This window comes from Lutjanus erythropterus, chromosome 5 (genome assembly GCF_056507025.1).
Source record: "Lutjanus erythropterus isolate fLutEry1 chromosome 5, fLutEry1.hap2, whole genome shotgun sequence".
Lineage (NCBI taxonomy): Eukaryota > Metazoa > Chordata > Actinopteri > Lutjaniformes > Lutjanidae > Lutjanus > Lutjanus erythropterus.
Window position 1 is genome coordinate 21,092,044 of NC_139321.1, and position 16,731 is coordinate 21,108,774.

The 16,731-nt window shown below is 39.5% G+C and overlaps 1 protein-coding gene across 1 annotated transcript in view; it reads left to right on the plus strand.

Annotated features, from left to right (window-relative positions):
- The window catches only part of dock2 (dedicator of cytokinesis 2), a 135,446-nt gene that overhangs the window by 7,885 nt on the left and 110,830 nt on the right, over positions 1 to 16,731 (plus strand). The window contains exons 9-20 of the mRNA XM_084719135.1: positions 327 to 408; positions 660 to 795; positions 1,466 to 1,541; positions 1,761 to 1,837; positions 5,044 to 5,294; positions 5,658 to 5,756; positions 7,421 to 7,493; positions 7,783 to 7,886; positions 9,917 to 10,115; positions 12,498 to 12,595; positions 12,687 to 12,776; positions 13,031 to 13,131. Of these exons, the coding sequence (XP_084575261.1) occupies positions 327 to 408; positions 660 to 795; positions 1,466 to 1,541; positions 1,761 to 1,837; positions 5,044 to 5,294; positions 5,658 to 5,756; positions 7,421 to 7,493; positions 7,783 to 7,886; positions 9,917 to 10,115; positions 12,498 to 12,595; positions 12,687 to 12,776; positions 13,031 to 13,131 (1,386 nt within the window). The remainder of the gene's footprint in view (positions 1 to 326; positions 409 to 659; positions 796 to 1,465; positions 1,542 to 1,760; positions 1,838 to 5,043; positions 5,295 to 5,657; positions 5,757 to 7,420; positions 7,494 to 7,782; positions 7,887 to 9,916; positions 10,116 to 12,497; positions 12,596 to 12,686; positions 12,777 to 13,030; positions 13,132 to 16,731) is intronic.

Consider the following 16,731-nt stretch of genomic DNA (forward strand, 5'->3'; position numbering starts at 1 on the left):
CTGCTGCTCTGTGATCCTCTTTACAAACAGTATCAAAAGATGAGGGGAGCAAACAGTCTGGCTTTATCTGGACCAAGCACTCGCTCACTCCTGGACTGGACAGAGATAACGTGTCTATCTTTTAGACTCATCACCTCCTGTAGTTGGAAATGTACATACTCTGAATCTGGAAAGTTTCAGTCGAGGGGAAGGAGATGATCTTTATTGCAGCTGCAGTTTTTGGTCCTAGTTGTGGTTTTGTATTGAAATATTGCATTGCAGAACAGTAATGTAACATGAATGCTATGTTTCTCTCTCTGTCTTACTCTTTTTCATGCTTGATGCAGCGAAAACTACTTGGTACGCTGGGGCAGCAAAGGATTCCCCAAGGAGATTGACATGCTCAACAACCTGAAGGTTGTCTTTACAGTAAGTGACCACAGGAGGGCACTATATCATCACTGTTTCTGAACACTACAGACACTGCACTGTGTATGAATGAATGGATTTCATCCTTTTAAGAAAATTGCATTGTTTTTTCTCTCTTTCCCACTAACCTTTTGTCCCCCAACTCCTCTTTCCTCCATCTTTTCATCCTTATGTCTCTTATTCCCACTCCCTATACCTCTTTGTTTGCTTTCTTGTCTCTCTGTCCTCCTTTCCCTGATTTTGTCTACCAGGACCTGGGGAACAAGGACCTGAGCAGAGAAAAGATTTTTCTGATCTGTCAGATAGTGAGAGTGGGCAGGATGGACCTGAAAGAGGCCCACAACAAGAAGTGTACTTTGGGCCTGAGACGGCCGTTTGGAGTGGCAGGTACTTGAAGAGCAGCCGGTACACTTTTATTTTGGTTAAAGTTCCTGCCAAATTGCCAGTTCAAGTGGTCAAGCAATGTATGAAGAATAAATTGCAGTAATTAGACTTAGTAAATAACTAATCAGAAAGATTTCTCTGTATCGTCAATATTTTAGAGCACTGCTTTTAGTAGCCTTTCTCTTAAAGCTGAAATATATTTGAAGACACAAAAAAGGCTGCCTACCTCATTTCACTCACCTGGTCCACAATAATGGCCTTTAGTGGACTCTTCAGTCATTTTTACTTTTGTTCCCAAAAGGTCACAGTAATTTTGTCTGACTTTTCAGCTGCTGCAGGTGTTATCACCCATATTTACGCCTAAGAGCTACCAGGTGCAACCATAGTCATCTTTTGCACAAAATCCCCCTAAAATATTGATAATGACTGCCCATTTCTTTTTTGTACCCTGATGTGTGTTGTTGTGCCCTCTGGCTCAAAAAAGTAGCTTATATCCTCATATAACCTCACAAACCAGCTCTCAGGGTGTGTAGTTTTGCCAGACGAGTGTGTGAAGGAGAGCTTTGCACATAAAATGTTCACAGAGGCTGTCATCGCTGACTGATGTGAATTACTGTATCGCATTTTCTTTGATTTTGTCATCACAGACACATTTGTTTTCTTTCCTTGGCAGTGATGGACATTAGTGATCTCATCAAAGGGAAGATCGAATGCGATGAGGAGAAGCAGTTTTTCATCCCCTTCTTCCCGTATGTCCTATTTTCCTCCTCCAGTACTCCACCTCATCTCCTTCTCTCCCTCCTGTTCTCATTTAAGACACTTTAAATCTTTGTTCACAGATTCCTCTCGTAATTAAAATAGCAATTTTGCAATTTATGTTTGTGAGACAGTTTCAGCATCTGAACGATTTTAAGGTTAAATAGTTTCTCTGTGTTTGTAATTTTGTGTGTATGTTTGTTGGCTTACAGGGTTGTTGCTGAGAACGACTTTCTTCATACCTTGCTGAATAAAGTAACAGCATCACGAGGAGACAGTGGCGGCCAAGGTACTGTCCCACAGTTACAGGGTTTGCTTTCTGTTTCCTAGAGTGTAAGCCAGAGGTTTCCCAAACAGGAGTTGGGCCTCCTCAGGGGGGCTCTAAACAGTTTCAGGGGAGGATCAGAGAATGAAAGTGAAAAAAATATTACATCAGTTATAAAAAGGAGATCATACAGAATAGCCTAATGTGTGCAATTTAGTTAAAGAGAGTTAAAATATACAGTAGTTTTGGAGAATATGACTGTTTTAAATCTATTCCAAGGCAAATTATTTCACCGGTATAGGTGATGTAATTTAAAAAAAACATTCTCCAGATTAAAATACAGCCCTCTTCTCCAATCATGCCTAGTGTTGGACTATGTTTGCTACTTTATGTTACAAAATGCAAATGTTATTTTTGTTAGTGTTTGAGTGTCTGTCCAGATTCCAATGGTTTATGTTGGTAATTGTTTTTTTTTTTTTTTGTTCTGGTTTATAGTTTTAACCATTAGTGGCTGGTGCACTTCTGTATTTTGCATATTTTTGAACGCTTGTCCCTTGAATGTCATAAAAGAGCTGATGTTGCCGGGAGCTGCTTCCAGTTCTTATTGCCTCAATATTTTATTTTATTCTCCACAACCATCTGGCTACCCCTCGTGACTTCGTGACTCCCTCGTGGGTCCTGATCCCTAGGTTGAGAACATCAAATAACACAATCATCACCTCATAGACATCCAGGAATTGAGCTAAATATGTGAGCAAACTCAGGGGGGCATCTTTTGCCAGGCTTTGTCTAAGGGGAGGCCCAGAGTCTCAGACTTGGTGGAAGCTGTGTGACTATTCTGCTGTTAGTGCTCCTGTATGCACTGAAGGTTCCCAATGGACTGTGCACGCTGCAGTCATTTGTGGTCAGACCAAATGGCCATTTCTCATCGCATCCTCGCCTCTTCTCTCTGCTCCGTGGGTGAGAATGAAGGTCATTATCCTGATGGATAGCATGCGCCCTTGAGCCGATGTTTTCATATTACTTACCCTTTATTCCTCCCTCACCAGCCTCCAGTCTCGCTGCTCACTACCTCATGTTTATGGCTGACTCTGACAGCCCCTGTGTGACACTGTCTTGTTCCACGTAGAGTAACCCTGTGTGTTGGCCTACACTGTTATATCGCTCAGCTTTTTATCTTTCACCCACTCCTGGAGGCCCTGGGCATAACCCAGATATGAAAGGAGCACCCGGACGAGCAGATATGGACGGTGCACCTGAGGCCGTCGGATGACTGTTCTTAACATTACTCACCCCTAATCTCTCCTTCCCCTCACTTTGAGATGCTTCTGACACAGTACACACATACACACTGACACACATATAGACAGTATTCCCTGTAGGTGTGTGGTTAGCCCTGAAAATGTGGGTTTTTGTCATAGTCTAGATTTCACCAACCATCTAAAATAGTTTGTCCCTTTTTTCACTTTTCCGTCCAATTTTTTGTCTATGCTTTCCCACCTAATTCCTCTGAGAGCTGTGTGAGAGCCCATATTCTTTAGGGCTACATTTCTGCCTATTACAATAACACCTTCATCCTTTCTTTGTCTTACACCCCTTTCATGAACAACAGACACAAATTTTATAGTATTGATTAGTCTGCACGCAACAACAGCAGACAATTTCACATCCCTGGTTCACCTTGGAACACTCTCACATTATGTTCCCCCTCAAGTAAACACTCAAATTTTATACAAAGTGGGTCTCACTTTAAGCTCAGCTCTCAGGCATTGTGTTTCAGGGTTTCTGTAGGTCCTGAAAACATCATAAAATGTTTTTTATATTCCTTTTTAATGGTACAGAGCCTTGACATTCTTTATTTATTCATATTGCATTAATTTGAATTTACTTTGCTGCAAAAAGAAATGCAAACTCTTCTCTAGATCCCTAATTTAAAATAGCCTCGAGTGGCACCTATTTGTCTGAGTAAATTTATTAATATTTGGTCAAAGTGCAGTGAAGTCTTAAATTTAACTCTCGGAGGTCAGCACATACCCCGTGTTTTCCTAAGTTGTTTTTGGTGATCAACTTTGGCCATTATGGACTTATAACAGGAGACTATTTCTCTCTTTCAGACCTGTGACACTGTATGGTATTGAACAGGAAAGCTTGTGTAATTACCGCAGAGCGATCAGAAACTAACAGCCAATGAAAATCACATATCGAACAATTGATACGATGAAATTTCTTTTCTGATCATGGACAACTTAAAATGAAATCTCACAATTAAACACAGTTGTTTCTCTACTACTTTAATGTGTCTATCATCTTGTTAAATTATTACTCCTTAGATTAATGACCCATTCACAGGCAGTAAAATATCCCAGATGATATGTGCCACCAGTCTGTCATCTGACTAAGTTTTTTACAAGTCTTGATATTCTGAGTCCCATGATGTCTAAATACAAGAATATGCACTGTTTTTTAAAGCAAACAATGAAAACTGCTTAACAAAACATGGAAATCTTGATATATTTTTTTATGACATGGCACTTCCTAATGTACCCAGTACTCACTGGGTTGGATTCTCCTTTAAATCAGATTAAACAAGATTGTTTGTACATTTTCCCAGGCAAAGTTACAGTGAGTAGTAAGTTGCCTGATTAAAAGGAGGAAGGAGGGTATTTTTATTTAGATAATTTTAATTTAGACGTTACATTTTGTAGTTATGGCAATGGAAACACTGGTGCTTTTGTCCCTTGGGGCCTTAAAAATCAACACAAAATCAAAATCAAGTTTCTTGTTGTGGCTTGAAGGAACACTTTGAATTCTGGCATTGTATTTGTAATGAACCACTTTTAGACCGTGATATTTTTGGGTCAGAGTACTTCTTCCATCACTGTGTATAATCACCTAAAAATCTGACTTTTTTGTTACCTTAGAATGAGCTGTTTATATTTACGGATGGTGTGGGTCCTCATCCACAGAATGCACAATGTTGCACTGTCATGTTTCCACAGTAGCCCAGAAAGAACAAACCAATGGCTGTCATGTTTTTCATGGTCATCATAGGTTCCCCTACATGCTTGGAAGGGGAGAGCAAAATGAGGTGTTTGAAGTCTGTAAGCTCACCACTAGATGCCACTAAATCCTACACAGTGATCCTTTTATTAATTGTGGACTGTAATATATATACTTGTCAAGCATTAATACATAGTCTTCCTTCCTCCTCTACCCACAATTCCCTCCAGGTCTGTGGGTGACCATGAAGGCTCTGGTAGGGGACATCGTTCAGATCCGGAAAGAGTACCCTCACTTGGTGGACCGCAGCACCGTGGTGGCCCGCAAGCTGGGCTTTCCAGAGATCATTATGCCTGGAGATGTTCGCAATGACATCTACCTCACCTTACAGAGCGGCGACTTCGACAAGTACAACAAGACGACACAGAAGAACGTGGAGGTCATCATGTGGGTCTGTGACGAGGAGGGCAAGGTCATTCAGGTCAGAAGCACGGAGAGATGAGTTCATGTGGAGCACGTTGGTGCATTTGATAGGAAAGGGATTTGTGTAAACAGGGATTGGTTTGTGTGTATGTGTTTCAGATATAGCCGTGCATGTGTGTACCGTATGTGCAGTGTTTAAGAGATTGAGGTGGTACGGGCCAGTGAGCAAGCACAGCACTGATCAAGCGCTTACTCACCCTCTCATAGTCAGGGCCACATAGACACGGCTTTATCTCAGAGTGAAAATCCATTTTAGGCATACATGGATGTGCACGCACACATACACACACATGCACACAAACATGAAATCCTTCAGCTCAATATGACAAGTATTTTTTTCTCTCTCTCTCCCTCTTTCTAGAACTCCATCTGTCTGGGAGCAGGGGATAAAGCGGTCAGTGAGTACAGATCCGTCATCTACTACCAAGTCAAACAGCCCCGCTGGATGGAGACAATTAAGGTGTGTGTGTGTGTGTGCATTCGTGTACATGCATGTGTTATAGAGATACTAACAATGCAAAAATAGTCAGTGGTGGAATTTTACTTATTTCTATGTATATCAGATACTTCAGTAACACTTTTATGAAGGTTTGATCTATTATCAAAGTATCAAGGTCCTTCATTATCATTACACAACACAGGGTTGTATGATGAAAACAGAGTTGTTGTTTCTTCAAGATACACACAGAAGTAACATATATACAGACAGTTAGTTAAATTCAAAGTAGAAAAGGGTAAATTTTTAAAACAAAATTAAATAAAACAAATATATGCGGTTATTTACATATCTACATGTACATGTATACACTAAGGACATTATTCTCTGGTGCTTTTTTTGAATTTGTGTCTGATTGAATGGAAAAAGCAGCAATAAGTTGGTGATAATTTGGTTGACGTCTTTACATAAAAAGTGAAACATTGTACATTAACTGACTGCATTTGAGCATGAAGCATCATTGATGTAAAAATACAGAGTCCTCCTCCCCTCGTCCTGTCGGTGTCGGACGTGTTACTTCTATCAGCTCAGACCTGGTCTGCCCATTCAAGTGCAACAGCTTGATGCAGGATCTGGAGCAGGTCTCTCTGTGTGGGCACAACAGTCACTGATTTCCTGTTTCTTGGCTAACCTGAGTCTCACTTCATCTGTTACGTTATCCTGACTGGACATTAGCCAGGAGCAGCTTTAAATTCAAGCTGGGTTAGGTTGGCTCTTATCCCCACTCACCTCCTCCCCCCCTGAGGTGGTCTGCAGCAGTGCATCCAGCCGATCTGGGTGGTGGTTGAAAGATGCCTTGTGCATCATTGATTGTCTTAAGGTCTGCTGCTCTTTAATCCAAACCTTATGCTTTCTATTGTGATTGTATTTCTTTTGTAGGTGATCCGTGTTTCAGTAATAGAGCCAAAAAAACATAACAGATTAAAGGAGAAAAGCAGCAAAGTTTGGAGGAGCTATTGGCTGCATTTAAGTAATTCACAAGACATAATACATTCAGTGGCATGATAATTATTGTAATTTATTTTGTCCTACACTTTACTTGCAGCCAGCAAATAGTTCTTGTAAGTCCTCATAACTGTGTTATAGTATGATACAGTTGCTAATAACCTTAAATAGTGCTGTCACTTTACATAGCATATTATTGATTTTTATAAGACATTAATCCATTTCAGAAACTGCTTTAATGTGTCATAACAGATTCTAAACTCCATGTATCTTTATAACTGGCAAAATTTATGTTAGTAATTATGTGCTGTTTGGCATTGGAGGTATAAAGCACTATGAATGCTGAACTTGTAACACTGTTGTGTCCACACACATAGTACTTTATAAACTTTGTTATAAGTTGTCATACACAATGATATGATTTATAGATCATTTTATGACCCTATATATATGCATTATGTTTTATGAATGTGCTTATAATGCATTATAGACATGACCTTCATAGAAAGTGCTACTGGCACTTTCACATTCAGTCTTCTTGAGGTTTCTGCTATAGCATATGCATACCTCATTCCACCCATTACTTTGAAGAAAGTAAACCCAGGATGTCATGGTACACCTTTAAAAAACTGTAAGACATCTTTTATTTTATATTCTTTAACAACATGAGATATGTCCTCCAGGTGGCAGTCCCTCTGGAAGAAATGCACAGAATTCATTTACGCTTCATGTTCAGACACCGCTCTTCCCAGGAGTGTGAGTATCAGCCCGTCGTCCTCTGCCTGTCTGTTGTCTGCATATATCCACACTCCTTAACTCCTCTCCTCTCCTCTCATCCCCTGGGCATAAGGTGACACTGAGAAGGCTGAAATGATTGGAGGCAATTTGGAAAATGACCCAAGGCGTCATTACACACACTTGATTAAACAAATCAGCAGTCTTTCCTCCTCACATGCCTCACCCTCCCTTCCCCTTTTTCTATTTCCCTGATGTGTTTCTCCCCTGACCCCCCCCTCCCTCCTTCTGTTTATATGTTTGTTTCCAGCCAAGGACAAGAGTGAGAAGAACTTTGCCATGGCCTTCGTGCGTCTGATGAAGGAGGATGGAACAGTTCTACAAGATGGGCTGCATGACCTTATAGTCTTCAAGGTCAGAGACAGAACTTTTGCAGAAAGAAAACAGAAAAATCCTGTCTTCCTTGACCACCAGTTTGCAAAATATCATTATGCAACTGTAGTAATAGCAGATCAGCACACAAGGCATTCAGACTTACTCAAATGTAAAAGTGATAAATGACATGGTGAGTCTTTTATGATGTCAAAATGTCACAGCTCTTTTGTTGGACCAGTCTGTTTTGGACAGTACAGCTCAACTCAGAAAGGAAATCATTTTAAATAGTATGTTAAATGGAAGTGGCAACTCATTAATTGGTGATAAATAATGAAACCACTGCACAGGATTCTTTTGATTCATCATCCATGGTCAGACATGAATGAATGGGGAAGATTATTCCAACTGCACCAAAGCTCAATGCCATTCCCCATGCAATTCTGGAGGTATTTCATCAACATGCGTATAATGGTGAGAAATTAAAGGTCGACTTAACAAATCACTGAAGCACTGGTTTATTTGGCTAGAGCGTGGCTGAAGAAGGCAGATAGACTTTAATACTGTATCAGAGAAAGAATTTCAAGTCATCATCAGTCACAACCATCATCAAAGCAGACCTAAACATATAGTGAGTCTGGACGGGAGATTATGGCCACCCAGACAGGTTGAGTGAAGCCAAATAGATTTCCTGCCAAATGAGCCAGAGCTAAGATTGAATCCCCTTATTGATTAAATGCCAAACGCAATGAAGATTAATTACTCGTGATTCACTCAAAGACCAAATGGATGGTCCCACTGTGCCCTCTTTCTCGATTATCTCTCGTTATCCCTGCATTCCCCTCAATGTCTGTGCCACTCATGGCTTCAATCTCTTACTCCCTGATTTTCCATCCATTTACTCACTCATTATTACTCACTGGTTTGGCATTAAAGAGGGCAGAATTGAGGTTTGAGGCCTGAATGAATCTATGACCTGAAGATGGTGAATTTATATCGAATAATATACAGTAGATAAAGTGTCATCACACAAACAAAAATGGATGAACAAAATAGAAAACTGGAGAGCATATTGATGTTGATTGAGACCATATCCATCTTCCACCATAATATCACTTTCTGTAATGGATCCTTAAGTTAAGCAAGCTTGGTCAACTTTCTCCTTTCCTGTAAAAGCATTAAAACTTAGCAATTTAGCAAAATGCTAGCTAAGCAGCTAGCCAGTGGTTGATGTAGATTAACTAGTTAGAGGGGCTTGGGAAGGGTCAGATCCTACCCCTTTGCTTCTGGCACCCTTGCTTGAACTACACCCATCTTTGAACTCAGCTTTTATTTTGATCTTAACTATACACCTGTCAAGTTTTATGACTGCATCTCACACAGTTTATGATGCTATCACATTGACAAAATCTATCCACAAACTTAAAGACACCTAGAAAAATACTCCTAACTGTATTTGTGGTAGTTCTTGCTTCAGTAGGTGTCTTAAGGTCCACATTTTGCCATGATGCACACAGGCTTAATAGGTAAAAACTATACTAGTCTCACTGTCACGGCTGGGAAATGTCGTCTCTTTTTCTCATATATCTTTTACTTCATTCCCATGTGATTACTCTCGCTTTTCAGCACTTAGTAATTAAGAACAGTGCTGCACCAGTAGTTGATGTTGTTTTTGTTTGTGCTTTTATTTTTTTTTTTACCTGTTCTGGCCCCACTGTTTGCAGAGTTATGAGTTTACAAACCAAAGTTAATTCAGTCAGAAGTAGATAAGGCGTAGCGATCACTGAGGATTACTGTTGTGGAACTGGCAACTTCAATCATCGTTTGTCATTTTTTTCCCTTCTGGACTGGCCTGATAAATCACTGCAAGTCTACAAAAACCCCAATGCCTCTCGGTTTTCTACTCTCACATTTGCATCAAGACATTTTGACTAAACACTGGAAATATAATTCTTGTCCCAGTGCTGCTGCAACACACACCAAACATCTGTGCCATCATTAGCGAAGCTGTAGTATTACTGGTGTATCACCATTATTGGGTTAAAAATGACTCCCTCACATTGTCTTCTCAGGGTGACAGCAAGCGGATGGAGGATGTGAGCTGTTACTTGTCGCTGCCCTCAACCCGCCACCACCATGGCGACACACACAAGGGGGCGGCGCTGAGCCGCAGCTCCAGCAACTTGTCTGGGAGTGGGGGCTTGTCAATCAGCTCGAGAGACAGCTTCACCATCTCCACCCTGGTCTGCTCCACCAAACTCACCCAGAATGGTAGGTGTATGTGTGGGACAGATGTTACAGTATTGAAATAGCTCCTTTGTGACATTGTGTTGATATTAAACTGCTCTAGAGACTTGACAGGGCAACTCATTTTCATTCAGACCCCCCCACACACACACATAGACACACAAAACCTGAACAAAGGTGAGGGCAGAAATTATGAGGAGTGTGAGGGTGTTTGAAATTAAACCTGACACGTCAAAAAATATTAATTAACATCTTCTTTTAACAGAGTAATAAGGGCAGGCCGAGACAATGAATCATCGGTTGGCTGTGAAATTGCTAGAGGACAAATCCACTACTTAGAAGGTCCCTTAAGTCTGAAAACACTGCTGGATCTGTGTGTGTTCTGTATTTACATGTGCTGAATATTTGGGAATTTCAGATTTTTCCACAGAAAACCCATACAGTTGGTTGTGAAATGCAGGTAACATTTTTCTGGCCTCTTTGTTTTTTTAGATTCAGGGCGAAAAGTTGAGTCAGGATGACAGTAGCTTAGGGATGACGTGAGGTAAGGGTCAGGGTAAAGGCGACGTCTAGCCAATTAACAGTGAGTCAGCAGTATTTTAATTAGGTTAATGGTGCCAGAACTACAAGTGTGTGTGTGTTATTTGGTCATAGGATAGTAAGCAAACCATGGAAAGAACTGTGTGTTACATAGGTTTTTATTAGAGGTGAGTGTAGCCATTTTGTCCTACGCACTCTGGCAGACAGCCACACAAGCAGACACACTCACACACACATGCACATCCACATCTACAACTGCATACACACACACATGCACACTCCAGACAGTAAGGTGCATCAGACACAGGTGCAGTGCAACAGCTGTTGCTGAGGAAACCAGTCCATCACTATAATGAACATTATCCTGCAGTATTAATCACCTGTATGGCGCACACACACACACACACACACACACACACACACACACACACACACACACACACACACACACACACACACACATTAACACACACACAAAGGCTCTCAGGCATGCAGGCACACAGTGTTGTTTGGGGCCACCCACCAGATGTGCGGCTTGGCTTGGTGAGTCAGAAATTATTGGACAGGAGAAGCAGTGAGCTTCTAGCGGGCAAGCCTGCAGAGACGTGGAAATCTGCCCCATGTCAAACTGTAGCAGAATTAATGACAGAAACTGTGGATTTGAATGTTCAGCTGAAAGTCTCACTAAGCTGAGGAACAGGGACTGTCCACATGACAAATCATCACTTGACAAATTGCTAACTTGTTGTTGCTTATCAGTCAGACAATAATTGAATAATTGAAAAGTGTCTTTTTTAACATAAATGACATATGATATAAGTGACATATTTGAAGAAGAACTGTGTTCTAAGTATACATACTGTATACAGATAACCCCAACATATCAAATTTACATTAATATAAAACAGAGAAAAGCAGCAAATAGATGATTATCAAATTTTATTTCATGTATGGCTCTAACATATTTTCCCAAACTACCCTAAATACAATTTAAGGGTCCATTGTGGAAGATTTATGGGGATTTATTGGCAGAATATGGTAGAAATGTACCCCTGACCAAAGTACTAGCTTAGGTCTGCAGTTGGTCTCCAGGTGCTGTACAGTAGCTGGCCACTTCATATCATCACAATAAACTTGACCTTTACTTTTACCTTTGCCTGTAAAATTAAATATAATATTCATAGCTTTTCATTATGTAGTTATATATACTTTTCATCAGTGTATAATTACCAGAAAATAAGAATTGTTGTGTTTTCATTACCTTAAAATGAGCCATTTATATTTGCAGGCCCACTTCCCTGATTATATGTGTAGCACAAGTTTTACAGCCACCGTCGGTTCTCCTACAGTCTAGGAAGGGGAGGGTGAGGCGAAATCTGTAAGCAATCTGTAAGCTCAATGCTAGATGCCACTAAATCCATCACACTGTCCATCCATCACACACACTGGGTCTGCCTTCTGTCCTGTGACCATCTCAAAATTAGTTTTTTAAAATTTGTTTCCCTGTTCACTCGGCGGGGCTCCCATGAGTCAGAACTGAATTTAATTGTTTCAGCTCCTACGTGAACATAGTGTGACAACTTCTCAACTTCCACTTTTTATCTTTCACATTGTATAAAAGTGAAAAGTCACAGACAGGTAAATTCAGTTTAGCAGTTTTTATATATTCTGTGCAACACACATTGTCAAATGTTCAAGGACAGAAAGCAAAAAAACTACAATTTAGAGAATGAACACTGTCAACTATGAGACATTTCCATTATAATAGCTTTGATCAGCATCCAGCCTTAAGCAAGACAATACGTGTATGTACGGTTTAGACAGTTGAGCAGAAAATAAAGTTCTCTGTGTGTCTCTTGTCTCTAGTGGGTCTGCTGGGGCTGCTCAAGTGGAGGACTCGACCTGAACTCCTCAAAGAAAACCTGGAGAAACTCAAAATCATTGATGGAGAAGAGGTGGTCAAGGTCAGTGCAGTGAATACAAGTGTGTCTCTGCATAAGCGTGTGGACTGACGCATGTATGGTCTCAACAGATGTCTCCTTTGTCTGTGTGTAGTTTCTGCAGGACACTCTGGACGCTTTGTTTAACATCATGATGGAACACTCTCAGACCGACGACTACGACATCCTCGTGTTTGATGCATTGGTGAGTGTGTGTGTTTACCCAGCAAAAGCTTGTGTGTGTGTGACTGTGTGTGAGCCTTGTCGACAGGCGCAGCTGATTTCTTGACAAGCTGTCTGTGTGTGTATCGAGTCTGACATCTCTGTGTCTACCTGTCCATCTTTTTCCAAATAAACATGTCTATCAGATGATTGTACATAACTTCTTATCTGCATTGTAAATGTCTGCTGCCGTGTAAACAAATAACTGTCTCTTTGTTTTTCCCTCCTGTCTGCCAGATATACATCATTGGCCTGATTGCTGACAGAAAGTTTCAGCACTTCAACACAGTGTTGGAGGCCTACATCAAGCAGCATTTCAGTGCTACACTGGCCTACAAGTAGGTGACTTTGGTAACACTTTATAACTATGACTATGGCTGGGCAATATATCAATATTATATTATATTGCGATATGAGACCAGATATTGTGATAGATTTTGGATCTTGTCGCATCATGATATGTCAGATGTGTTGTCTTTTCCTGATTTGAAAGGCTGCATTATAGTAAAATTATGGATTTCTAGACTTACCAGAGTGTTCTAGCTGCTCTGTTACATTATCTTAGGATAATTTTTAAAAAAATCTAATTGTGTGAATATTTTGTAAAAGCACCAATAGTCTTCCTTACAATATTGTTGCAATATCAATATTGATGTATTAGGTAAAAAATATTGTGATATTTTATTTTCTCTATATCGTCTAGTGTTAACACAAGAAAATCATTTTATCACATAAGTCACTACCACCCTTTGGAGTATACAAGAGATAATCAGTCACAAACTACATAATCAGTAATTATTGATATCAACCGATATGAAACTTCACCATCGTGAGGCCTAGCTATGATTAATAAATAGTAAATTGATAGTTATAAACATTTAGTTAATAGTTATTTTGTTGTTAACAAATTTTTAAATAACATTTGTATTTTATTTTCTGTTTAGAGTTTCAAGATAAAGGCACAAAAACTACTTCATATCAGTTCTGTAAGGTATCATTATCATCAATTGCAACTTTATTATAGCCACCCAAATAATGTTTCTAAATGGTTTACTAACTAATTATTAACCATTAACCTAATCCATTCGCACCTGGTATTAAAATGGGATCTATGTGTTAATCCAGATTGTTGTATTAAGATCTGAACACAGTGCAAGCCGACAGACTACCTCCAGATGTGGTCAGGCAGATCTTTTTTGTTTTTAAATCTGGAACGTATCTGGATACAGATTGCATATAATGGTCCATCTCTAATGATTTCTTAAAGACTTGCATAAATCATTTGGCAATCATTAAAAAATACAAAAACTAATGATAAAATAAGATAAATAATAGCATTACTCATAATAAGTGAACATAATTATTTGTTAACATTGAAATAACTATTAACTGTTTAAATGTACTATTCTTTAAACATGATTACTATTATAAAATGTTACTGTTACATCCAGGAACACGTCTCACATCTCATTTCATGTCTTTCTGTAATGTTTAATGAGTTTCCTGAATGACAGTATGGAACCTAAAAAAGAGGGAAGGATTGTTATGTCATACCATTGTTCTGTTACTGTGCATGGAGAAGCTCATAAAATCCAACATATCTATGACCTTCGAGCGTTGATGAAGAGGTGCTTCTAACAAAACAAAAGAATACAGAACAACTTATTATTCTTATTATTCTTATTGGTCTCCAAATATTATCTAAAGATGATGAAGCACATTTTACAGGGCTAAAGGGATAAATAAATACTGTTAACAAAATAATTTGTATTTTTTGTATTCTTAATTCCTTCTCTCTTACTTTTGTTTCAGTCCGAGGCTGCTTTATGATGACTGACAGGGCAAATAACTAAAATTGTCAGGATTTTACATATTCAATAAAAAGTTTACAAACACTGTTGATTATTATAGACTTATTATTAAAACATTTAACAACAAGGTTGATTATCAGTAACTAATAACGATAGCCAACAGGCTCAGATTTAATTTAGTTAACATATTGTCACGGTTTAGTTAACGTACCAACAAACCTTCACCATATATGTATTAGAAGCTCCAGTCCATTATAAATCTTGTATAACATTTACGTGGCTTGCATGCAAATAAGTTATTGAACTAAAATACAAATCAAATGAAATAAACCTTGAAAACACGTGAAATATTAGCTAAATAGCAAGTCAACGAATACGGACGACTGAATGACAGTCATGTCTTGCATCACTTTTTCATATATATAACAAAGTTTCTACACCTTTTTTCTCATTCGAACACTTCTGACAAAGATATATAAATCTGAATTTATATTTTACACATTCCTTCTGGGGAAAAAAGCAACAAGACCATATAAAAATTATAGGCTGGCAACATATGACCTTTATAAGAATATAATATAATAAGAGTTACATAGATGCTTGAAAAAAGTCCTTTTGCTCTTCATAAGTTCTCCAATAAGCAAAAAGGTCAGTCACAAATCAGTATGCCACTGCAACAATCCTGTTAATGATTTAAAAATGCAGTGGCATCTCCTTATTGAATCTGCCACAGGAGGCTTTATTATCAATTAAACTCACTGAGTGTGACTGGCTCTCTAAAGTTTAAATAATTTTACTGTGGGCTCCATAAAATATGAGCTGAGCCTTCATTTAGGTGTGACCTTAGGAGGATGTGTAAGGACAGTGTTAGACTTCATGTCAACATGCAGCGTTCTAGTTTGCATTTCAAATGAAGGATTAAGTGATCTTTTATGAGGCAAGTCTCCCATCTCTTGGGAGTTAAGAAATCTTTTAAATCCCTTCAGATAATCTCAATATCCCTTTGTCATCAAGGCAAACAAACACACTGTTTTCTGGTTCCTAAACTGTTGGACAGAGCAGCTTAAAGCATAGTACAAGAAATGCATACATGATCCTGTCAGGTATCCATTCTCCACGACAAAGATATGCAAATGTTAAGTCTATTGTGGTGGCTTAAATGCAACCTGACGACCTAATGTTAACTGACTAAATACTGCACTGTATCCAGCTGCCACCGGAGGTCAGTGTGTGTGTGCTGGCCTTTGGAGCACTTGACTGAACAGGATTAGAGTGCGCTACTTCACTGTACACTCAGCTAGCCAGAGCTTTAACCCTGCCTCTCTGCGGAGCGGCAGCTAAAGCACTCAGCCATGCTCCCCAAACACTTGTGTCTGCTTCTAACTCTCTGATAATTCACTTCTCTTGATTCAGTGGGCGCTAGAGAAAACATTTGTTTGCATTGCCAAAGCTTCAGTTAGGAAATTAAAAACAAGTCTGACTGACTCTTTTCCCCCTGAATCTTTTCTTGCTTCCCTCTAACTGCTTCTCCTCCTCCTCCTCTCGGCGTCCTTTGCCCAATTATCCCTGCCACTCTCCCCCTTTCTGAACTGCTTTTCTCTCCTCCTGTCTGGTCTTCACTCGATCTTTTCATCTGTCTCTCCACCATCACTCCTCCATCCCTCGGCTGCCAGTGTGTTGGTGTTCACCCTCTTTAAGAGGGTCACTGCAGCTTAACGCCTGTCAGCCCGGGGGCTGTTATGTAAAACTCTCTAACTCCCTCTCACTACATTTTAAACTCCCTATCTTTTGCTTATAAAAAAGAATAAATCCTCCGTGCACCAAAACAAAACCAGGGAAGACTGAATGGTAATAACGTCAGTAATATTTTCAAGGCCACCCTGATGGCAGTGGGGCCAGATTAGAGTTCATTTTTTAAGGGGACTTTTATTGTTTAAGAGGATTTGGTAGTTTTAAACCAGTTAGTGTGTGATCCCCCATTGCCACTTCATGGAAATGGAGCCATCACAAGACCAGAAGTCTTCACCCTGTGTAGGCCTACAGTATGGTTTTATGTGTTATAAATACGCTAGTTGAGATAACGCAGAAGGAGATCTGGTAGGTCGTAAACTTAGACTGAACTCTGTG